The sequence below is a fragment of the Myotis lucifugus genome, unplaced genomic scaffold, assembly GCF_000147115.1.
Source record: "Myotis lucifugus unplaced genomic scaffold, Myoluc2.0 scaffold_2, whole genome shotgun sequence".
In the NCBI taxonomy this organism is placed as follows: domain Eukaryota; kingdom Metazoa; phylum Chordata; class Mammalia; order Chiroptera; family Vespertilionidae; genus Myotis; species Myotis lucifugus.
Window position 1 is genome coordinate 17084022 of NW_005871050.1, and position 25513 is coordinate 17109534.

The 25513-nt window shown below is 39.7% G+C and overlaps 1 protein-coding gene and 1 non-coding gene across 5 annotated transcripts; one reads left to right on the top strand and one right to left on the bottom strand.

The window, feature by feature from the left end:
* Window positions 1-5473: 5473 nt before the first annotated feature.
* Window positions 5474-5686, bottom strand: LOC111827194. The gene has a single exon (XR_002830697.1). It is a non-coding gene; the product is annotated as a small nucleolar RNA U3 (small nucleolar RNA).
* Window positions 5687-6998: 1312 nt separating this feature from the next.
* Window positions 6999-23175, top strand: UPF3B (UPF3B, regulator of nonsense mediated mRNA decay). Of its 4 annotated transcripts, XM_023758381.1 has the most exons (12): window positions 7043-7275; window positions 8133-8239; window positions 8413-8519; window positions 14080-14178; window positions 15465-15575; window positions 16440-16483; window positions 16930-17112; window positions 17514-17552; window positions 19340-19500; window positions 20100-20394; window positions 22171-22278; window positions 23050-23175. In XM_023758381.1, exons 1-12 carry the CDS (start codon window positions 7120-7122, stop codon window positions 23056-23058), a joined length of 1419 nt encoding a protein of 472 aa, XP_023614149.1. In that variant the 5' UTR covers window positions 7043-7119; the 3' UTR covers window positions 23059-23175. The 4 variants fall into 4 exon arrangements, with proteins under 4 accessions (XP_006082226.1, XP_006082227.1, XP_023614149.1 ...); XM_006082164.3 differs by having other exon boundaries at window positions 6999-7275; window positions 22171-23175; XM_006082165.3 differs by lacking the exon at window positions 17514-17552 and having other exon boundaries at window positions 6999-7275; window positions 22171-23175.
* Window positions 23176-25513: the final 2338 nt, after the last annotated feature.

Here is a 25513-nt window from a genome sequence, read left to right on the forward strand (position 1 = left end):
CATGTGATAGATTTCAAAAATTCATTCTTGTTATTTCTAAAAACACATGATAAATCTAGTCAGATCATGGTTGCTGATTTTGAAGTTTGGAAACTAAGGTCATTGTGGCCAAGAGGGTAGCACCTCTTTCTAGAAAGTGTGGATGAAGGGGCGAGGGGTTGAGGTCAGTCTAGAGAACAGGGGAGCTTCCCTAGTGAGGGGGACCCTGAGGACATCTACAGGCAAAGAGATGGTCCCTCTTTCCCTCCTTTCTACTTCCTTCCCTCATCTGTCGGTTCATTTACTCAGTCAGTCAGCAACCCTTTACCAAATACTAAGGCTGTGCAGGCACCCAACTAGACCCCAGGGCAGTGATGGCGAACCTTTTGAGCTTGGCGTGTCAGCATTTTGCAAAACCCTAACTTTAACTCTGGTGCCGTGTCACATATAGAAATTTTTTGATATTTGCAACCATAGTAAAACAAAGACTTATATTTTTGATATTTATTTTATATATTTAAATGCCGTTTAACAAAGAAAATCAACCAAAAAAATGAGTTCGCGTGTCACCTCTGACACGCGTGTCAGAGGTTCGCCATCACTGCCCTAGGGAAACAGGATGAGAAGACGCGGTGTCTGTCCTCAGGAAGATCACACAGTTCACTGGAGAAGACAGACAGGAAAACCACATGAGAGCCCAGCATTAATGGAGGCAGGTACAGGACGCTGCAGGGTCACAGAGGGACCGTTGGCTAACTCTACCTGGCGGCATAGGGGCTTCACAAAGGTGGCGACAGTTGGGTCAGGTCTTGAAGGATGAGTAAGAGTTTTCCGGGCAGGCTAGGGGGAGGAAGGGCCTTCCAAGCAGAGGGAATAGCATGGGCAAAGGCACGGAGATGTGAGGCAGCACTGTAAGAGTCTTAGCTGGGAGAGCAACATGATTAAACTGATTCACTCTTTGACTCAACACATGTGTGCTATGCACTCGGCTAGGCGGTGAGGATGACGGCAGTAAAAAAAAACAAATCCCTTAACTCGTGGAGCTTACATTCTAGTTGGAGAGATCCATGCACAGCAAAGGGATAAAAATAAAGCAGGGGATGATAACAGAGAGGGAGCACAGGGTGGTGTTAGACAAGGGTGGCCAGGCAATGCATTCTTGACCCACTGTCTTTGAGCAGGACTGAATGAAGGGAGGGAGCAGGCCTTGGTAATGAATGGGGAAAGTAACAACACCAGGCAGAGGGAACTGCAGGTGCAAAGGCCCTGGGGTGGGGAATGTGTTTGGTGTGACCAAGAAACAAGCAGGTGGGACTGGGGAGTAGTGGAGCAGCGTGAGGGGGGATGGTGGGGAATGAAGTTGGTAGGAGATGGAGTTGGTGAGATAGAGAAGGACCCAATCATGTAGGGCCATGTGGGCCACAGCAACGGGGCGGGGAGAACTCATTGTAAAGACTGCATGTTATGGTATGAGAGGAAAGTGAGGTGATAGGATAATGCAAAGGATTTCACCCAAACTGGAAGAATGGAGGCGAAAAGGACACTGGAAGGAAGCTCGGGAGGACTTCAGTTTGAAGATGCTACGTTTGAGAGGCCCATTAGATCTCTAAGAGGAGCTGTCAAAGAGGCATCTGGATGTGTCAGTATGGAACCTGAGCAGGGGTCAGGGCAGCAGGTGTCCATGCTGAGCGGCATTTAAAGACCTGACATGAGATTTCAAGCTCTGTGGGCCGAAGTCCAAGGCCAAGACCCAAAACAAGCCCCAGGCTGACACTCAGGCTCAGGCTCCCAAAGGTTCCCCCAGGAAATCTCCACAGTAGAGGCCTCTGTCTACCAATGTGAGGATGGAAGGACTGGTGTGACCCCTGGGCTGCTGTCTGCATGGAGTTAGTTTCCTCCTGTGCTATTTGCACAAATAAACTTGAGGCAGGATCTGTCCGTCAAAAGAAGAAAAATTTAAAGATGTGAATGCTAACAAGAGAATGCAGCTTCCAGATAACATGTAATTTCCTCTGCCAGAGAATAAAGTTGCTTTTCCTTAAATGCTAACAATCATTCAAGCTCACTAGTTTCCTAAAATGAAATACTTTGGTCCAATAACCTAACCTTATCAATAAACTCCAATGCCAAAAGTCTTGCTTTTTTAAATTTTTAATTGATTTTAGAGAGAGAAGAAGGGAGAGGGCGAGATAGAAATATCAATGATGATGATACGGGAAAGTTGGACCTTAATGCGTGGTGTTCCTCTGGGCAGGATGGTTCCCAGATTCTTGTCTGGTGGAGTCGAAGAATGAAACCACGGACAAAAGGTGGTATAGTAAAAGGTGGAAATTTATTGAGAAACAAGCACAGACTCCCACGTGGGAGGGGTAGAGAATCCCATTAAGTCCCTTTTTTCTATAGTTTATATAGGCTGCAGTTCTTTGTGCCCTGACATCCCCTCTGATTGGTCACTATCCCTCTGATTTGGTCACTATAGCAACTTCAGAGCTCAAACCTCACGTGAGGTACCTGAGGCTCTCCTCTTCTTCCCCCTTATTGTTGTCCTATTCCCTTTGGGCTTTCCTCTTCCCTCTCTGAATGAGGGGCTTCCTTCCCTTTATTCTGTAAATGTACACCTTCTGCAGCTCCCAGCTCCCTTATTCGATGGAAATCTACCTCCTGCAGCTCTGTAGCCCTGTGCTTTTTCCATGGGCCCCTTAATTCCTAAAATTTCCTAAACCTGCCTATCTCACCCCTAAAAACTCCTATTTTACCCCTAAAACTCCTTTCAATGATAATCATTGATTGACTGCCTCCTGCACATTCCCTACTGGGATTGAGCCCTCAACCCAGACCTGTGCCCTGACGAGGAATCCAACCATGACCTCCTAGTTCGTAGGTTAACGCTCAACCACTAAGCCACACTGTCCGGGTGAGTCGTGCTGTTTTAAATAAACACACTTTTCAAGATTACAAAAAAAAAATATTGATAATTATTGAAACGGAGTCCCTGTTTGATGGGAATTCATTATAGTGTTCTCTCTACTTTTAGGCATACTTGAACATTTCCATAATAAGCACCCAGCCTGTTTTGTCTTCTGGACGGAAAGTATGGTGTCAGTCACCGGTGACTGACATGGCGCTTAATGTGTTAAAATGTTTTTTGAAAAAAAATTTCTTCAATTAGTGTGGAATTTCAGAGAGAAGGTTGTGGAGGGTGGGTGGATGGGAGGTAATCAACCAAGGACCTTATATGCATATATGCATGGCCCATGGACACAGACAATGGGACAGTGAGGGTCTGGGGAGGGGGGGTGGACTGGAGGGGGTCAATGGGGGAAAAAGGGGGACATATGTAATACTTCCAACAATAAAGAATTATTTTAAAATTTTTCTTTAATTATTTCCCCATCGCAATCGCCAGGATAAAGTACACTTTTTTTTTTTTTAGCAGGAAAACAAGTTTCTTTAGGATCAAGCTGATTTCTCGGGCTTCATATCTTAAGTCCTCCCACTCCTACCCCTTTTGCACTCTATACTGCAGGATTTCTTAGCCTCAATACTATTGTGGTTTTTGTCCCAATAATTCCTTGGGAGAGGAGATTTTTAGCAGTATTTATCTTCTATCCACTAGTTGGCAGTAGCACTCATCTGGTTGTGAAAACCAAAAAAATTCTCAAACTTTGTCAAATGTTCTCTAGGGGGCAAAATTGCCCCTGCTTGAGACAACTGGTCTAAGTATACCAGATGGTCCACAGTTCCTAATATGACATGCTGTTTAATACCTCTGATAATTTTTATAAACTATTCCCTTTGCCTAGAACAGCGGTTCTCAACCTGTGGGTCGCGAACCCTTTGGGGGTCGAACGACCCTTTCACAGGGTCGCCTAAGACCATCAGAAAACACATATATAATTACATATTGTTTTTGTGATTAATCACTATGCTTTAATTATGTTCAATTTGTAACAATGAAAATACATCCTGCATATCAGATATTTACATTACGATTCATAACAGTAGCAAAATTACAGTTATGAAGTAGCAACGAAAATAATTTTATGGTTGGGGGTCACCACAACATGAGGAACTGTATTAAAGGGTCGCGGCATTAGGAAGGTTGAGAACCACTGGCCTAGAATGTCTTTCCCCTCCTCTTCCTGACAAGTTTTGTAATGGTTCAAATACCTGCTTAGATCAACACTTTTTGGGTGAAGTCTTTGTTTCCTGTGTTCATTTCATTTTTGTAGCCACCAGCCTCCCAACACAATCCTTGGCATAAAATAGGTGCTAAATAAATGTTTGCTGAAAAGATTAACCATAATTACGAAGAGATTTTTTTAGAGGCTCCCACACATCTTTCTGTGATAATCTTTTTTAAAAAATATATTTCTTTATTGATTTCAGAGAGAAAGGGAGAAGGGGAGAGAGAGAGAAACATCAATGATGAGAATCATTGATTGGCTACCTCCAGCAGGTCCCCTACTGGGGATTGAGCCCGCAACCCAGGCATGTGCCCTTGGCCGGAATCAAACCTGGGACCCTTCAGTCCGCACGCCAACGCTCTATCCACTGAGCCAAACCAGCTAGGGCACTAAGAGATTTTTACTGAGGTCCTTGTCAGCACTGAACTTTATAAAGGTATAAAGCAAGATCCTCACTCTAGAATGATTTACAAATTAGTTGAGATAAAAACTGTTCATTATCCCCTATTACCCTCTTTCTCCTTTGTCTTGAATAAAAGAAGCTCGGATGGCTATCTAGAAAAAAAAATTTCCCAGCCTCCCTTCAGACTAAGTGCTAGCCAATTGATATAAGTGGAAGTGTATCCTTTAAAAGAGGGGGCATGCTCTTTGTGACTTCCTCCTTCCTATTGGCTGGAATGCTGATGAAATGGCTGGAGCTCAAGCAGCTATTTTGGACTAGGAGGTTGCCTCATGTTAAGAATGACAGAAGAGCCCTTCTGACTTTATTTATACCAGAAATAAATAAACTATAATCTTGTTTAAAACATGATTAAACTTGATCCTAAATAACTGAGTTGGGAAAACAGAAAGCAGAAGAGATTAGATTGAAGAGGAAAACAGAAGCCCAGGATGCATGAGGAAGTTTGCACAAGAGTAAATTATCGTGCCCTGGCTGGTGTGGCTCAGTTGATTGAGCATCCTCCCCTGCACTGAAAGGTCATGGGTTCTATTCTGGTCAGGGCACATAACCAGGTTGCAGGTTTGATCCCTGGAGGGAACTGATCAATGTTTATCTCTCTCTCTCTCTCTCTCTCAAAAAAAAAAATCAATAAAAAGCATACCCTTGGGTGAGGATTTTTTTTAAAAAAGAAATATTTCTAATCTTAACTTTTATTCTTATATATTCTTCTGTGATTTTTTTTTTCATTTAGGGTTTTATAGTTCCAAACCCTCAAATCTGAATTTCTGTAAGTTCATTATTCCTCTTTATAATTGTCTTCCTTTACTTCTTTTTTTTAAAAAAGCTTTATTTGTACCTTAAAGAAACCACTCAGACTGCGTCCTCTCCCTCTTGCCCTCCCAAAGGAAGACAAGAACGATCATCAATGGCAAGTGGCAGTTGCATAAGCAACACCAAGAGCCAGCTTCATGCTCAGGAGAGAACCTGCGCCTCCTCCTGGTGGTTTCGGGTGCTCTACACGATCAGAGAAACTTCTCTAGTAACGAACTATAGAAATGATCCCTGAAAGTATAATCTTTTCCTTTACTTCTATTATCTATAAAATGTGTTACTATACTTGTTTAATATTTGACAAGAAATCTGTTCATATTTTTGTAATAGGAAACAAACAACATTTCAAAGGTCAGGAAGGCAATTCACATACAGATGAAAAAGCAAATGTTTGCTAAATAACTGTTTGCTTGGCCATCTTTAACAATGGAACACAGAGAGGAATTTGCTAGGTCCCTCCCTGTCTCACACTAGTTCATAGTAACTATGATGATAGCTCTCTTCTTGGAGCAAGTCCGCTTTCTAAATTCTTTTAGGAAATTAGGGGTATCGTGAAAGGTTCTTCCTCTTTTCTTTTTAAAAAATATGTTTTATTGATTTCAGAGAGTAAGGGAGAGGGAGAGAGAAACATCAATAATGAAATAGAATCATTGATCGGCTGCCTGCTGCACGCCCCCTACTGGGCATCGAACCGGCCACCCGGGCATGTGCCCTTGACTGGAATCAAGCACAGGACCCTTCTTCAGTCTGCAGGCCTACGCTCTATCCACTGAGCCAAAGTTTGTCTTGAATGTCTTCTTCCTCTTTTCTTAATAATAACCAGCTTAAAATAACATCCAAAAGACACATTTTGGGTGGCAACCTCTATTTCCCCTCAGAATTGATAGAAAACACAAGTTCCCTAGTAAGGTAAACTTTGGATAACATCAGGTTTATCTGAGGAACAGGTAGTCAAGTACAGCCCACAGAACCTATGTTTTGATCTGCAAAACACTAAACTTTCAAAATTAGAGTATCGCCCAGCCGGTGTAGCTCAATGGTTGAGCTCTGACCTATGAACCAGTAGCTCACGGCTGGATTCCTGGTCAGGGCACAAGCACGGGTTGGGGGCTCCATACCCAGCGTGGGGTGTGCAGGAAGCAGTTGATCAGTGATTCTGATCACTGGTGTTTCTATCTCTCTCTTCCTTCCTCTCTGAAATCAGTAAAAATATATTAAAAACAAAAGCAAACAAAAAAAAAACGAGAGGATTACTTTTAAAAATAGGGATATAACTCCCAGCCAGAAGCATCTAACTGCTTTGCATGCTGGGATTTGTAGTCCGCAGAAGAGTCGTTGTAGTCAAGATGGCGGATTTGCTAAAAGGTGTACCGTAGAGAGAGGCCCTAGGGGAGTCTGGACCTAGCCTAGAGGGTATTGGGTGATGCGGGGAATCGGCGGGCGGGAACGTAAGACTAGGTGTTAAAATCTATTCACCGGAGGAAGCAGAACGCCTTGAAGTCTCGCGAGATCCTGAAGAGGCCCAATGGAATGCGGGGCTGTCTTATCACTAGGGCAGCTTGTTGGGGGCGGAGCTGTGACGAGACTGGGCAGAGCTCTGACGGCAGTGGGCCAGGAGTCGTAGGTGCCCGGTAGGGGCATTCGGGCCGAGCTTCGACTGTGAGGAGCCAAGCCGTAGCCATGAAGGAAGAGAAGGATTATAGGCCTAAGGAGAAGCGAGTAACCCTCTTGACTCCCCCGGGGGCCACAGGCAGTGGTAGTGGGGCTTCGGGGGACAGCACCAAAGGGGAAGATAAGCAGGATCGCAACAAGGAGAAGAAAGAGGCGCTGAGCAAGGTGCCTGGCTGGCGGTTGGCCCATGAGAGGGCGGGACGCGTCCTGGGAATGGGGCTGCCTTCTTCTCCCAGTCTCCCTTTCTGTTTCTTCACCTGAGTGAAAATCGCATCACCCTGTCTCATCCACTGGACCGAAATGGGGCGGGGGGAGGCTCTCGGCCAAGCCCCGGGGTGGGAGTGAAGGAAACGGGGCGGGGAGGGGGGGAATTCCTAGACGAGAAGGGCTGTGAAATGATAATGGGAGGGGTGATAATAAAGAGAATGAGGAATTAAAACGTTAATGGGGGGGTTATTAAATAGCGATGGGGTTATCAAAGGTGGGCGTAGTTTGTGATGGAAATATTAATGGAGGCGAGTTGAGGGAGTATTGGGACTAATGGTCTGGGGGCCACATCGGGTTCATCCTGTTTGGTATGAGGGAATTTTCGGTATTCCTCAGCTTTCAATTCTTTATGCTGAATGAGAAAGGGTTTTGTTTTAGGATGTGTTAGGGAAATATTAGTAAATCAAGAGCTCGTGGCACCCATAAAAGACCAGCGTTGGCCTACTCATTTCTTACCACTACATCTATTGAAAAATGCGTGATGGAAAATGATACGAAAACCTAGTAAACTGCGGGGCTTCGGATTAACAGAACCTGATATTTTCCTTGATCCAGACAGTTCTCATTTCTAAGAAAAATTTTAAAACCGAGTTACTATTATGTTTGATTGATTCCTAGCATTAGAGGAATATTTTCTCCTGGGTTTTTATAAGTGATCTCTTTTAAAGCTCAGCTTTCTTCAGGGATATTGGTTCTTTCAGGTATGACAGAAAATTGATTTGTACTAATTTTATTTTACTTATTCATTTCTGAAGGTGGTAATTCGGAGATTACCTCCCACTTTGACCAAGGAGCAGCTTCAGGAACATCTTCAGCCTATGCCCGAGCATGATTATTTTGAGTTTTTTTCTAATGATACTAGGTAAAATAAATCAAAGAGGGGGGAGGAGAGGGTAAATGAAAAAGGTTTCTTCCATTCCATTTTATCGTACTAATGTCTATATGATTTTTGAGCCTGTCTCTTTAATATACCCATTCTTATAATTCAGCCAGACACCTGCAAGCACATTTACATAATTGCTTTCCTCTCTGCAGTCTGTATCCTCATATGTATGCCAGAGCATACATCAACTTTAAAAACCAAGAGGACATTATTTTGTTCAGGGATCGCTTTGATGGTTATGTATTCCTTGACAATAAAGGTGAGTCCTAGTAACAAGAGGTTTCTTTGTCATTTGTCTAAGACAATGTGTGTATCACAGTATTTTCTCAATGCTTTGATAGTTTTTCTAAAATCCCGAGTGATAAAATGTGCAATATTTAAAGAGTTTCACACATTTGATAAGCCTATTACAATCTTATAAATATGTGACTTTTCTCACCCCTAGGGTGTTTTTATTAACCTGTTATTTCATACTTTGATCAACTGAATGAAATTGCCTGTTTTCTCCTCCTCTGACAATTTTTTTGCCCTAAAATTAGAATATCTGTTATTTTGACTATTTACTAGTTTCAGCAGTAATATGGATAAGTGACTCTTTACACTTGTATGACAAGTTTTAAACATTTACTTCTCATCTTGCTTCAAGGACCAGCATTTATTTATTCAAGTCGTTTAAGCCAATAGTTACTTGTGGGTTTTTGTTTGTTTTACTTTTTTTATTAAATTTATTGGGGTGACATTGGTTAATATGATCATATAGGTTTGAGGTGGTACAAGATCAGGTGTGGTATATTGCACTGTGTGCCCACTACCCAAAGTCAAATCTTCTCCTGCCAATAATTACTTGTTGGAATAATGCCACTGGCCAACTTTATTAATCCCCACAAACTAGCTACTTCTCTACTCCAACTTTATTCCAGTAGATAGCAGTGATTTCCTAGTGTCTTGGCCTGGAAATCTGAGTTGTATTTAATCTTTTCCTCTCTTTTTTATACCTAACATATAAACAAGTGATGAATCTTTTGTAATTTTTACTTATTTATTTTATTTTATTTTTATTGATTTCAGAGAGAGGAAGGGAGAGATAGAGAGAGATAGAAACATCAATGATGAGAGAGAATCATCGATCGGCTGCCTCCTGCACGTCCCCTACTGGGGATCGAGCCTGCAACCCAAGCATGTGCCCTTGACTGGAATCGAACCTGGGACCCTTCAGTCTGCAGGCTGATGCTCTATCCACTGAGCCAAACCAGCCAGGGCTAATTTTTATTTATTGATTGATTTTAGAGAGAGAGGAATCTTTTAAATTTATTTTTTAACATCATGTCCATCTATTCTTACTAATACTTTCATACTTTATGTCCTTGTCACCTAATGCTTGGACAACCACTGTCTAAACTTGTAGGGTTTTCCATTTCTGTATAATTCAGTCTGTTATATTGCCATGAAATTAATCTTTTTGAAAATAGTGATTTAAGAACAATTGTGAAAAAGTTAACGCTTTAGCCTCGTAGTTAAGGCCCTCCATAGTCTGGAATCACTTCTGTTTTGTTTTTTTTCAGTCTGGTTTATCTATTCCTTTTCATATATATCAGTTATTAAGCTAATCTGATTCTGCATTCACCAGGATTTCCAAAGTCATGTTTCCTCCATGACTGCTTTGTGATACCTTCTGGTCAATTCTAGATATTTTATGCTGGCTTATGTCTACATGTCAATGATCTTTATACTTTGTGTGATATTATTCTATAGCAGGGACCTGGTATATTTTTTTCCAGTAGTTACTTGTTTTTTTAAAAAAATGTTTTATTTATTTATTTTTTTTTTACACAGAGGAAGGTAGAGGGAGAGAGAGAAATATCGATCAGTTGCCTCCTGCATGCACCCTGACCAGTGATCTTTTGGTGCATAGGACCACACTCAACCAACTAAATCATACCTGCCAGGGCACTTGTTTTTTGTTTTAAATATATTTTATTTATTTCAGAGAGGAAGGAAGGAAAAGGGAGAGAGAGATAGGAACATCAGTGATGAGAGAGAATCATTGATCAGCTGCCTCCTGCACACCCCCTACTAGGGATCAAGCCCACAACCTGGACATGTGCCCTTGACTGGAATTGAACCTGGACCCTTCAGTCCACAGGCTGATGCTCTATCCACTGAGCCAAACCGGCTAGGGCAACATTTGTGTTTTTTTTTAATTGAGTTATAACTCACATACCATAAAATTCAGTGTTTTAGTATATTCACAAAGTTGTGCAACCATCACGTCTATGTAAATACAGAATGTTTTTATCACTCCAAAAAGTATCCTATACCCATTAGCATTCATCTCCCGTTTTCCCCTCCCACTCCTGGCAATCACTATTCTACCTATGGTTTACCCTATTTTAGGCATTTCACATATATCAGTTATTAAGCTAATCTGATTCTGCATTCACCAGGATTTGTGACTGGCTTCTTTTACTTAGCATGTTTTCAAGGTTCATCCTTGTTATAGCATGTATCATTAGCTCATTCCTTTATTTTTGTTTGCATTCTTAAAAATTGTGGTAAAATACACAATACTAAAATTTGCAGCCCTAGCTGGTTTTGCTCAGTGAGAGTGTCGGCCTGCGGACCAAAGGGTTCCAGGTTCGATTCTGGTCAAGGACACATGCCTGGGTTACGGGCTCGATCCCCAGTAGGGGGCGTGCAGGAGGCAGCCGATCAATGATTCTCATCACTGATGCTTTTATCTCTCTCCCTCTCCCTTCCTCTCTGAAATCAATAAAAATATATTATAAAAAATAAATGATATTTTAAAAACTTGCAGTCTTAACCATTTTTTAAGTGTACAGTTCAGTTGTGTTGACATTCACATTGTTGGGCACCCAATCTTTAGAACTTCATTTTTCAAGACTGAAACTCTATACTGATTAAAAAACTACTCCCCATGTTCCCCACCCCACAATCCCTGGCAAATACCATTCTATCTCTATGAAGTTGACCATTCTAGGTACCACATACAAGTGGAATCATATTTCTTGTGGTTTATCCATGTTGTAGCATATGTTGGAATTTTCTTTTTAAGGCCGAATAATATTCCATTGTGTGTATGTGTGTGTGTGTGTGTGTGTGTGTGTATATATCTATCTATCTATATATATATATATATATATATAACATTTTGTTTATCCATTCATCAAATATCCCTTGAAAGATGAATGGATAAACAAAATGTAGTATATACATACAATGGAATATTATTCAGTCTTTAAAATATATAACATGGATGCTTCCCTGAACTCTTGGCTATTGTGAATAATGCTTCTGTGAATGTGGGTGTACAGATAATCTGTTCAAGTCTCTGCTTTCACTTCTTTTGAATATACAGTGGGGCCTTGACTTACGAGTTTAATTCGTTCCGTGACAAAGCTCGTAACTCAAATTACTGGTATGTCAAATCAAGAAGTGAACGAGTGAGACACGTGATGCTGGGCTGATGTTGTGGCGTTCACTGTGACGTTCGCTGCGCCAACTAGCGGTGGGGTATCTGAAGCTGGCTCGTAACCCGAATTTTAGCTCGCAACTCAAAGCAAAAAATAGGCTGAGACACGGCTCATATCTCGAAAAACTCGTTAGTCGGGACACTCGTAAGTTAAGGCCCCACTGTATACCCAAAAGTGGAATTGTTAGGTCATATGGTAATTCTATTTAAAATTTTTTTTAGGAATCATCATATTGTTTTCCATAGAAGTTACACCATTTTACATTCCCACCAGTAAAGCACAAGCATTCTGTCTCCACATTCTCACCAACACTTACTATTTTCTGTGGGGTGTTTTTCCTTTAATAGTAACCATTCTAATGTATGTGAGGTGATAGCTTATTGTGGTTTTGATTTGCGTTTCCCTAATGATTAATGAGTTAATAGTTTAACATTTTCATATTCTTGAGCATATGAGCATCTTTTCATGTTTTTTGGCCTTTTGTATATCATCTTTGGACAAATGTCTATTCAAGTCCTTTGAACTTTTAAAAATTGGATTGTGGGTTTTTTTGTTTTGTTTTTTAAATATATTTTTATTGATTTCAGAGAGGAAGGGAGAGAGAGAGATAGAAACATCAATGATGAGAATCATTGATTGGCTGTCTCCTGTACGCCCCCTACTGGGGATCGAGCCCGCAACCCCTAGGCTGATGCTCTATCCACTGAGCCAAACCGGCTAGGGCGGATTGTGGGTTTTTTGTTGTTGAGTTGTATGAGTTCTTTGTATGTTCTGTATATTGACTCCTTATCAGATGTATGATTTGCAGATATTTTCTGTTTTATAGGTTGCTTTTCTACTATGTTGACTGTGTTCTTAAATGCAGTTTTTAATTTTGATATCCAGTTTATCGATTTTTTTCTTTTGTTGCCTTGCTTTTGTTGCCCTGGTGTATTTTTTAAATAACATACCACAAAATTCACCCTTTAAAAATGTTTTTTAGCCTGGCCAGTGTGATTCAGTGGTTGAGTGTCCACCTATGAACCAGGTCACGGTTCGATTTCTGGTCACGGCACATGCCCGGGTTACTGGCTCAATCCCCTGTGCGGGGCGTGCAGGAGGCAGCCAATCAATGATTCTCTCTCATCATTTGTGTTTCTATCTCTCTTCCTTTCCCTTCCTCTTTGAAATCAATAAAAATATATATTTTTTAAAACAACGTTTTTTAGTGCCAGGTAGCTCAGTTGGTTAGAGCATTATCCCAATATGCCAAGGTATTGGGTTTTATCCCTGGTGAGGACATATATAAGAATCAACCAATGCTTGGCTGGTGTGGTTCAGTGGTTGAGCATTGACCTATGAACCAGGAAGTCCCCGTTGGATTCCCTGTCAGGGCACATGTCCCGGTTGCGGGCTCGATCCCCAGTAGAGGGGCGTGCAGGAGGCAGCTGATCAATGATTCTGTCATCATTGATGTTTCTATCTCTCCCTCTCCCTCTCTCTGAAATCAATAAAAACATATTTTAAAAAAAGGATCAACCAATGAATGCACAAATAAGTGGAACAACAAATCGATGTCTCTCAAATCAATAAAAAAACTAAAATTTATTTTTAAAAATGTTTTTAGTGTATTCACAAAGTTGTGAAGCTATCACCATAATCTAATTTTGGAACATGCTCATCACTCTAAAGAGAAACCCCATACCCAATAGCTGATACTCCCTGTTCTCCCCACCACTCTCCCCTGCTCTCGGCAACCACTAATCTTATTTTTCTCTATAGATTTGCTTATTCTAGAGATTTATGATGTGCTTTTAAATGAAAATCAGCTTATTTCCCCCCACATATCAAAATATCACACTTTATAAGTAGAATTTAAATGAACGTTTTATTCATTTCATTTTTTCCATTAGGGGCTCGTTTGGTAGAGTTGACTTTAGTTGGGCCAGTGTGACTGATGCCCATTTGGAGACACTTCTCAGATGACTGCCAAAGGAAGCTAGGCAAAGGGGAAATAGGGGGGAAACCTACAATAATGTCAACATTAAGAGTTTTTAATAAAAATACAGACAAAGCCCTTTGGCATGTTGACTGTAGTTGGGCCAGTGTGATTGATGCCCATTTGGAGACACTTCTCAGATGACTGCCATCAAAGGAAGCCTAGGCAAAGGGGAAATAGGAGGGAAACCTATAATAATGTCAACATTAAAAATGTTTAATAAAAAATATAGACAAAGCCCCTCCCTCCAAAAAAGAAGAAAAGCCTAGAGAGCAGTGGGCTGACTCTCTTTTATCCACTTGATATTTTCTTTGTTATATAACAAGTGTGATTTTTTTTTTTCTAAACAGGTCAGGAATATCCTGCAATAGTAGAGTTTGCTCCTTTTCAAAAAGCTGCAAAAAAGAAGACTAAGAAAAGAGATACTAAAGTTGGGACTATCGATGATGGTACAGTATAGCTCTAGTTTTGTAATGCTAATGCCATAGGCTTTTAAAAAATATTACCTTTGTGAGAATTAATTGGACTCCAAGCTTTTAAATAATAGAACATATGGGATAAAGTTAATATGAAATATAATTCATTGATGAAAGCTTTGCTTAACTGTTAAAATGGAGGTAGGTTTCCTATAGAGTTTTCACTCTCTTTGGCTAGTGGCATTTCATTACTCCACGATTGAGTAGTACAACAACTACTTGAGGCTTTTTACCACTATTATGATTATCAAACTTTTGGGTTTCCATTTTTATAAAGAGGAAGATTTATTATTGAGAGCTCTACTGGAAAACTTAATGTATTCAAGTAACTTAATATGAAGTAACCAAAGTGGTGAGTCCTATTTTCTTGGCTTTGAATATGAAGTTAACTACACACACAGTAGTTACACTGAGCCAAAAGAGAGGAACTAAAAAACTGGAATAATTGCCACATATGGTAAACTGGACCCAGATTTTGAGATCTCTGTAACTTATATTGGATAATGGCTTAGCTGCAATATTTTCTATCAGATTGATATTTTAGAACCATCTAGTTTGATTTCCATTATTTACTACTATAATAACCATTTTGTAAAGAACACAGAAAAGACTCAACATGCAGCTGCTTATTGATTATATGATAGATTCAGACCTGGGAGACTAGATCAAGTGATATGGTCCACACTGCATAGAAACTCCAAATACAAGAAGTATGATAACTCAGATGTGTTACCCTGTCTGATGTCAGAGGCATCTAGGAAAGAACTCCAGGAATTACCATCACCTCCAGTGCCATCCATGACATCCCCCTTTTGTGTCTTTTTGGAACATCTGATTTTCATATGTTGAGTTTACTTAAAGTGAGGATTACCCATACAGGAATTGCTTACATTCTGTATGCATAATAAATATATACTGTAACTATATACACATAGCATTTCTTTCACAAGTGTGACTCTGGATTAGTAGGAGCAGTGACTTTCAAAAGCAAACTATTTATCATCCCTGAAGTTTCTATTATAATCTCTGCTATCTCATTTTCCCTGACCCCACGTTACAGCATACTCCCTTTGTGGGTATCTCTAATAGGAGTTCTGAGAGTAACCAAGAAAGCTGTAAATAGTTTATCTTGTGGGTATAGGTTTATTTTCAATCTTCCATGAAGTAGAAAATTAGTCTTCTTTGATAAAATCCTAGATAATAATTTCCTGTTTGTTTAAACTCTACTATATTCTCTGTTTCCTTAAACAATTATGTAGATCCAGAATATAGAAAATTTTTGGAAAGTTATGCTGCTGATAATGAGAAAATGACATCTACTCCAGAGACACTGCTAGAGGAAATAGAAGCTAAAAATAGAGAACTAATAGGTAAGTGGACACAAAAGGAATTAAGGTCAATAGCTTTTTCATCAGAAGACCTGTCTGACTTCCACTTCTGTCACTTGATAGCTGTATGGTCATGGGGAAAGCACTAACTTCTCTGAGACTCTGTTTCTTTTACTGCAATAAGCAGAGGATAATACCTGTGTCACAGGATTATGCGATTGCTCTGATTAGATGGGGAAAACTCTGTGACCTATTTAGTGCCACACAAATGTAACATAAGTATAAAATGTTTGAAGACTCATGGTACCTTTAGATGTTGGTAAGCATTTGAAGATCAGCTGATGTTTTCTAGTAATAAGAAGCTAATATTGATCAAAAGAAATATAAAAAATGGATTTAGTTACTACAAAACTGAAAACCTCTTGAGAAATTCTGGCTTGGATGTTGGTTCTAGCAGTAAGCTGTCACTACTGTATCAACTCTAAACATAAGCATAGCCTCTGACCCAGGATGTCCACTCCGAAGACTTTATCCAAAGGAAGTATGTTTTCAAAAGCTAGCTACAAGATTAGATAGCATTGTTCAGAATACTAAAAAATGAATTAAATATTCTTCTAAAAGTTGGTTTTTATTAATGGACACGTATATATTCCCAGTGGGACAAATTTGTACTCCCATCTATAGAACAGTTTATTGTTTTATTTTGTACTTCTTTAATTTTTAAAAGGTATTTTAAATTTGCAGAATTGGAATACTGTAAAAAAATTTTCTGATAATATAGTTGTGAACTGTCTGTTTAAGGGGTATAGTTTTTCCCACCTTGGGTGGTTGGCAGGGAATGTCAGAAAATGGAATCCTTTCTAGGGGTGGATAAGTATTATTAATAATCTGTTTACATTTATGTAGCTAAAAAGACAACCCCACTATTGAGCTTCCTGAAAAACAAGCAGGTAAACCTCTGTTTTTATAGTTTTCTCAATACTTTTTTTTTCATTGGTTCACATTCTGTTAAACATTTTAAGAGCATTGGGATCCCCTAGGAGAAACAGCTGCTTTTTCTTAACATTATTCTTTAGAGATTTGGCTTAGTGGCCCCCTCCTTCTCTTTGGTTGCTGGATCAAAGAATCATTCTGCAAACCCAGAGAGCCCTTAGCTTGTTCAGGAGACACTCTCTTGATTTTTCTGAAATACAGCAAGGCAGCGGTGGGAGACTGATACTAGCAAGTCCTGGACTTCATTCTCATATACTGAATGGGGTGGGGAGGGGGTTAAGGAGGTAGAAAGTAGGAAGGAAAGATGATCCAGTTTAGTGGGTGCCCGCCATGCCTTTGGGATTGATTTAAATTTTGGTGATGATTATCTTGTTTGAAGGTGTGTGTCGATCTTTCTTTCTAGAGAATGAGAGAAGAGAAAAGAGAAGAAAGAAGGCGGCGAGAAATAGAAAGAAAAAGACAAAGAGAAGAAGAGAGGAGGAAATGGAAAGAAGAAGAGAAACGAAAAAGGAAAGATATAGAAAAGCTAAAGAAGATAGAAAGAGTTCCAGAAAGGGACAAATTAAAGGAAGAACCAAAGATTAAGGTATGAAAATAACTTAAATTGACTGCATGTTACTGAAAATTGCATGTATCTACTTTATAAATATGCATGCATCTTGTGTGGTGTAAATATAGGTGTTCAGTTTTGTTTTTGTCCTTTTTGGTTGGGGGGGGGCAAGTGAACCAATTGAAATCTTTATATAATACTAATAGTATGATTTTTTAATTTTAAGATAATTTAAAAGGACTAAGTAGTTTACATGCTATTTCTTCAGGGCAGATCTGTGTTATTTTTATCATTTAAAATGTTCAATTTTTAGATGATTATTCTGTCAATTCTTCATAAAATAGGGCTGGCTGGCATGAATTATGGTTTTTATTCAGCTTTTCCTTCATATTTGATACATGAAGTTGCCTCATCTGTTTGTTTTCCACTGTCTTCAGGTACACAGGTTTCTGTTACAAGCTGTGAATCAGAAAAATGTAAGGACCAAGTACATGATACAGAACACCTAGTATCATGTCACACACACACAGGTCTTAGTTAATAAATCCTTTTGGTGGTGGTGGTAGTGATACCTGTAGAAAACCCCTTCAGACTGATGAGTCTTCTTAAAAGCAAGCTATTTTAAATTCCTACTTTAAAAGGAAGCCCATCTGACTTCCTGATGCTCTGCTCTGTCCCCAGAAGCTTCAACAATATACAGCCAGAGGACAACCATGCCTAAATAGCTCTTTCTCTTTTTTAGCTGCCTCTCATAACTGCCTTGTGCAAGTACTACAGATAATATCCTGCATTACGTGCTTTCCCCTCTCACATGATTCCCATGTTACCTTCTTGCCTCTCCCTGGGAATCTATGAGCAGCTGATTCTGATTAACACATTGCATACAGGAAGAGGAAAACCTGTAGAAAGATCCCGGCCTTGCACCTTCCCTTCTCAGGGCATGGCTTGGACAGCCCTTGCTCCAGTGAACTTCTTGGGGAAGTACTAAGTACTTCAGAGAAAGTTAGAAAAAAATCTCAGAGTCTGTGGAGGTGGCAGGGTCTCCTTTTACCTCCTCAAAATTCAGCAGTTTATGTGGTTCCCTGAGGCTCTATTGGGCTCATTATTGTTGATAAGGGGCTTGGCCACAGTGTGGGAAAGTTCCCATCTTAATTCTTTGTAGCAATGTCTGCCATACCACAAGTGACTTGACTTGCTATTACTAACTACCAGCAAGGCAGAAGGTAGAGCCATCCATGCTAGAGACACCCATTAATGTTCTTATTAGAGTAATGAACATCTTGGCTTCCCAACAAAGATGTTCATTAGAGAAATAAGAACACCTCCAATGAAACCTGTACATGGTATCCTCACATTACAGTAATGCCTTCTTAGTGTCCAGTTTGGACTCACCATTTGCAGTGGCTGACTGTGCTGAAATACTTCATGCTTAAATCTTTTGGTGCTTGGCCTTTTGCTTGGTAACCTGTATGATGCCTTCACCCTGAGACTTGAAATTCTTCCATTTTGCCTAAGAGTCTCTCTGAATATCCAACACTTGGGGGTATTCTAGAGATTTGTAGCAGTGGTATGAAAAAAAATTGTTAGAAATTTGGTCTATATGAAACACTTTTATTTTAGAATTACATCCTCTCATACACATGACGACGTACAGAGTTCCTACTTAGTAGAGATGGAACTTCACTGTGCTGTTGTATGAGGTATTTGGATTTTTAAATCCAATGCCAAATAATTCTTACTATTCATCTCTAATGATAATATGATTGTACCATTATATAAGTAAGTTACTCTCAGGCTCAAGGCAAAATTATTCTCACAATAGATCGCTCCTTTGGTGACCAAGATATTTGTCATTCCAAGTAATACATAAAAATACTCCCAATAGTAATGATCTACCTAGCATTTTGAATTTGTGGCATATTTTCCCATCAAGTTGTATTGACATGCTGCTTTGCTATAAAAGGCATACTTGGACGTGTGCATTGGTTCACTTAAAAGTTGACCCATTTAAAGCCAAAGGAGTCTTGATCCTATTGCCACAAGCAATTAAACCACGTCATTTGAGTGGATAACACTTTCATATTAATAACAACCTTTTAGTAAATTACTGCTCTTGTGCACTATTGTTCACCTGAAAGTTTAAGTATCTGCAGAAAAAAGGGGCCTTTTCTAGTCAAAATTTAAAATATTTAGTATATTGTTTTCTTTGATAGGCTTAGAAGACAGTGTCCCACCCTTCAAATTAAATTTGTTCTCTTTAAAGCTGCTCAAGAAGCCAGAAAAGGGGGATGAAAAAGAATTGGACAAAAGAGAAAAAGCCAAGAAATTGGACAAAGAGAATCTGAGTGATGAAAGAGCCAGTGGGCAAAGTTGTACATTGCCCAAACGTTGTGATGGCGAATTTAAAGATGAAAAGCCTAAGAGGTCAGTAGGCAAGGGCTCTTTAGTACATTTGTTTTCAACGTATTTCTTGACGCTAGTTTTATTGCTATGTCCTTGACTTATACCTGAATTAAATAAGCTGTTTTAACAGGGGCAGAGGAATGAGGAGGAAAGGTTTTAAATATTCTAATATCTTGATCTGGGTGGATGACTTTTGTTTTGTTTTTTGTTACTGTTTTTCTTTTTTTGTTAATCCTCACCCAAGGATGTTTTTCCATTGATTTTTAGAAAGAGTGGAAGGGAGGGAGAGGGAAACATCAATGTGAGAGAAATACATTGATTGGTTGCCTCCTGCATGTGCGTGTGCCCCAACAAGACCCTGGGATAGAGCCTGCAACCTAGATACATGTCCTTGACCAGAATGGAACCTCGGACCTGTCAGTCCATGGATCAATGCTCTATCCACTGAGTCAAACTGGTTAGGGCTGTTACTGTTTTTCAAAATGCTCGTATTTTTTTTTTTTTTTACTCTGCTCCAAAAGTGCAGCCTCATTGCAGTGGCCAAGTTAGAATCAGAGTGTTCCTGCATTGTGATCGGAGGATCTTTGTGGTTACATTCTCAGATTTGTTTTTTCATGCAGACCCGAAGATGAGAGTGGCAGAGACTACCGGGAGAGGGAACGGGATTATGAACGCGATCAAGAGCGCATTCTTCGGGAAAGAGAGAGACTAAAGCGTCAAGAAGAAGAACGCCGGAGGCAGAGGGAGCGCTATGAGAAAGAGAAGGCTTTTAAAAGAAAGGAAGAAGAAATTAAAAAAGAGAAAGAAGCACTTCGGGATAAAGGAAAGAAGACTGAAAGTACAGAATCACTAGCCAGCTTAGAAAAAACGGAAAAGAAAGAGGAAGTGGTTAAGAGAGATCGCATTAGAAACAAGGTGCTCCTTTTGTTACACTTATTTTTTCTTTTCCTAAAAGGGCTAGCTCATTGTTTATTATAGAACTTTTAAAGGAAATTCTATTATAGACATTTTTATTATAGGAACTTTAACTCTGCAGCTTTTTCAGTATTGTTTGGGTCCTTCTATTAACTTACTGTAGAAATTTCAAACATCCATAAAAGTAGAACAGAATAATACAGTGTACCCATCACTCAGCTTCAATAATTATCAACTGGAAGCCAACCTCCTTTTGACTCTACTCCCTCCCTACCCATTCTACTGGATTGTTTTCAAGCAAATCCAAGACATACAATTTCTTCTTTACATTCATCAATATTAGAGATCAAGTCTTTTTCTTAATATAACCCAAATAGCATTTTCACATTAAAAAAACCTAATAATAATTCCTTAACATCCTACCTGCTCAGTGTTCAGATTTTCCCAATTGTCTCATTCATATCTTTTTTATAGGCTCTAAACAAGGTCCACAAATTGTATTTGCTTGATATCTCCCCTTAAATCTCTTCTAATCTAAACAATCCCCCTCCTTTTGTTTTCCATTTATTTGTTGCAGAAACCAGTTTGTTCTGTAGAGCTTCTAATGGTCCAGATTGGCTAATTACATTCCTGTGGTATCATTTAACATGTTCCTTAATGTTTGTTTCCTTGAAAACTGATGGTCATATCTAGGGCAGGGGTCAGCAAATGTTTTCTATAAAGGGCCAGATTGTAAATATTTTCAGCTTTGTGGGCCATATGGTCTCTGTCACAACCACTAAGCTCTGTAAGCATAGACATATGTAAAAGAATGAGCGTGGCTATGTGCCAATCACATTTTATTCACAAAAACAGGCATGCCTTCACCTAGAGGCCTGAACATATGAGGCTGCAATTTTTGGCAAGAACACTTAATAGATAGTGTTGTGTACTTCCTATGCATCATATCAGGAAGCATATAATATCTGGGTGTCCTTTTAGTGTGATGCTATGATTGATCAATAGCAGTTGTATTGTTGTGTAAAAGGATATCCTTGTTCAATGTGTATATAGGTGTGTTCACATACTAGAGAGAAAAAGCATGTGTGACAAAGTGTTAAAATTGTAAATCTAGAAGAAAGGTATTAGTATTCATTGTTTAAGTTTTACAACATTGCTATAGATTTAAAATTTCTCAAGATAAACAGTTGGAAAAACAACTAATCAATAGTGTAAGGCTCAGTGGTTGAGCATCGACCTATGAACCAGGAGGTTTGATTCCCAGTCAGGGCACATGCCCGGGTTGTGGGTTTGATCCCCAGTGTGGGGTGTGCAAGAGGCAGCCAATCAATGATTCTCTCTCATCATTAATGTTTCTATCTCCCTCTCTTTCTCTCTGAAATTAATAAAAAATATTAAAAAAAATAAAAGTCGATTTACCGATAGGGAAGAGAGGTAGGCAATGGCTGTGGTTTTTCTAAAAAAAAAAAAAAAAAAAAAATCTAGCTAATTCAGTTACTCTTGAAATCGTTAAGAAAATTAGACAATAGCTTTATTGAAAACTTACCCTAGGCGTATAAAATAATACTTATAAAATGGTTGCTTTTCTTTGGAGATCGGGGAAAGGAAGCAGGCTGTTAGAAGCAAATTAACCACCAATACTTGCTGTCATGTATAGTGCCCTCACATTTTTGGCCTTGTATGAGTTGGTTCTGGTACATATCAATACATAACCTATGATTGAAAATCCCCTGTAAACACTAAGTAACAATGTTTTAACATTTCATTTTACTTTAGGATCGCCCAGCAATGCAGCTTTACCAACCAGGTGCTCGAAGCCGAAATCGACTCTGTCCCCCTGATGACGGCACCAAGTCTGGAGATTCAGCAATAGAAAAAAAGCAGGAAAGTGGTATTAGCCATAGAAAAGAAGGCGGAGAGGAGTGATAAGTCCAAATGGCCATACATGTCCTCCTGACTGTGTAGGCAGTCAAAGAGCATGTATTAAGCAATCCAGAAGTGCCTCCGGGCAAAGGAATAGAGAGAGAAAGGGGGTCGCTGAGCTGGTGGGGTACACTGCAGAGGAGTGTATTTTGCGTCAAAGCAGGAACCTGATTGCGGGTACAGACTGGAAGTACGATTTCATTTTTTTGCAATTCCTACAAATTAAAGTGTCAGACAAAGATCAGAGAGAGGACATGCATTGCAATTTGCAGGTGGGAAATGTCAAGTGAGAACTTAATTAGGTATGACATGAGAAGAAGGGAGCCGGCTTTAAAATCAAAAGATTTTGTTACTCCTGAATTGAATTTTCTTAATTTAGTGGAGCAGAGTCTTTTTGAAGTCTTGTTTAAAGTCTTGTTTAGATCTAGTTACATTCATTGTTGGTGATACCTGTTGACTTCGTGTAGTGTAGAAGCAACAAGCATGTAATTGTAGTACAATTACAGTGAAGTTTATAACAAGTGTTTGCGTATGCAAAATTTAGATAGTCATGTCATGTCTATATCCTGTGTCCTAAAATTTTAGGATTAGTTTTAGATTTTTGTGTGCTTATGTGATGTTAGTGGAAAGAATATTATTAAACATCTCCTTTGGCCTCTAGCAATTTTTATATTAAGAAGTAAAATTTAACCCTTGTTGGTTCTTGACAATCCAGTCTTTGTTTTATCTTAGGTCTCATGATCTAAGTGCATGACCTGTCCAGGAAGGAAACTGCACCAATATTTGTTCCTGTTTAAATAACAACTTTCAGTCTTAGCTTGTTTTGCATTGGTGTCAATAAATATCAACATCACTCAAGTATGAAGCTAAGTGTGTTTATTAACTTTTACTAAATAGCTATTCGTTTTCAAAAATTAAATTTGATACTGAATTAACCTCTTGCAAATTCTGAAAGGGGAGGAATGATATTCGTTTCTACCTTCACTAACCTCTGCCTTTACTTTAACCACCAAGAAAATCAAATCATGGTTCCCTCTTATTCCATAAGAACCAAAATGTTTGGATAACATCCTTGAACTGTTGCTTAATTTTCATCCTGCTAGTTCCTCCTAACATGGTGTCAGTTTATCTTTACTTAATAAGTCACTGCTTTGTGTTTTCCTCAGCTTTTAGAAACCAGTATCCCAAGAGGCAGGTAAAGAAGAGCCATCAACCCCTGGCCGGTTTGGCTCAGTGGATAGAGCATCGGCCTGCAGACTGAAGGGTCCCAAGTTTGATTCTGGTCAAGGGCAGAACCTTGGTTGTAGGCCTGGACTGGGTGGGTATGGGAGGCAACCAATCATTGTGTCTCTCTCATATCCATGTTTCTCTCTCTCTGTCTCTAACCTCTCCCTTCCACTCTCTCTAAAAATCAATGGGAAAATATCCTCAAGTGAAGATTAATAAAAAGAAAAAGAAGACCCATCAAAGATGACAAAGAGAATGGTCCTCACCTGGGGGAGAGAGTACTAAAAGAAGGGAAGGGAAAATTTTAAGGAGAACGGCAGGCAATGTCTGATGCCACAGGCTAAGGAAAATAAGAAATCTGGTGTCCACTGCATTTGGAAGTATTGAGGTCATTAGTGAAATGCAGACCCTCTTGGTGGCAGAAGTTAGAGGAGCTGGTCCTAGGAGAAGCGATGCTCTGAAACCCATCATTCGTAAGTTGGCATCACTTGTCTGCTTACCCAGCCTAGGGCCTGTTGCCAGCCCTCTTAAGGCTGTTTTCATGTCAGCACCTCCCTCTTTTGTTCTACTTGCCTTGCCAGCCCAACTCAGTAAACCACACTCCCCACCCCCCGTAAATTTTTTCTCATTTATTTACTCATTTAGCAAACATTTACTAATCACTGACAGTGCCAGACCCTGGCGGGGGGGCGGGGGGGGGGTGTCAAGGACTCAAACAAGTCCTTATCCTTGAACCATGGCCCAGTGGTGGCAAGAGGCAGCTAGAAATAACCAGAGCACAGTGCACCATGTGAGAAAGGCAGTGGTGTGAGAGTCTCCTGCCCCTAAACTGCCACGTGTTGCTAGAGAAAATCCCTAAACCAGAACAACTGGTGAGACTACAGGAAGGCCCTCCCTCCTGCTAAATAGTTTTTAAAGTCCATCTTGCTTGCCTTTTCCACATTGCCACCTTCCTCTTGTTTACTTCCTTGTTCTCTTTCTTGTGTGTGGGGGGGGGAGGGGTGAAGAGCACTTCCTCATAACTCATAGTTTCATTTTCTTAATAAAAAACTATGCTGTAGCCCTAGCTGGTTTGGCTCAATGGATAGAGCGTTGGCCTGTGGACTGAAGGGTCCCAGGTTCGATTCCCGCCAAGGGCACATGCCTGGGTTGCGGGCTCGATCCCCAGTAGGGGGCGTGCAGGAGGCAGCCGATTGGTGATTCTCATCATTGATGTTTCTATTTCTCTCTCCCTCTCCCTTCCTCTCTGAAATCAATAAAATATATTTTTAAAAAACTGCTGTAAACAACAGAAAAGTTACATTCATTTAGTTTTTTGCTCACTTTTCTTCAGACACAGACTTTGATTTTTCTGGAAATAAAGACAGAATGGAGACAATTCAGACCTGGATATCTAAACATTTATTGAGCGCCTCCTAGTGTTGTCACTGAGACTACGGTAGTGAACACAGTCCCTGCCCCCATGATTCTTACAGCCATGGGGAGTTTGCTGTTCTGGTGAAAGAAGTGATGCTAAGGGATGTAGGCAGGAAAAATTCAAGAGGCAAACTAAGATCTAACTTTCTACGGTAGTCACAGATGTTATCTTTAAACTAATTCCATAGGAGAAAAGTTAGAGAAATTTTATAGCCTTTGTTTGGTATATAGAAGCTCTATATGGGGGCTGCCCAGAATTTTCTTTACTGTCTCCTGGGCTGTACTATACACCACAAAAATTTATTATGATCATTTATGTCTTTAAAGAAGGCATGATAGCAAAGATAGGCTCACACTTGGTGAATTCTTGGAAAATATATATTGACAGCTACATACATAGGATTAAGCATCCTTAGAAATATCCAGAGCTCATTTATGTATTCACAAATATTAAGCTCCTACTACAAAGGGAAAAATATGTGAAAAGGCCCTGGGATTAGGAGTGTGCCTGGCCTGTTCAGAAATGGCAGAAGCCATTATGGCTGGAGTAGAG

Bases quoted from the DNA above. Each gene is read 5' to 3' on its own strand.
- UPF3B (XM_006082164.3), top strand. From the start codon at position 7,120: ATGAAGGAAGAGAAGGATTATAGGCCTAAGGAGAAGCGAGTAACCCTC. The intron at 14,179-15,464 runs GTACAGTATAGC...ACAATTATGTAG, and splicing joins AGTTGGGACTATCGATGATG to ATCCAGAATATAGAAAATTT. The intron at 15,576-16,439 runs GTAAGTGGACAC...ACATTTATGTAG, and splicing joins TAAAAATAGAGAACTAATAG to CTAAAAAGACAACCCCACTA.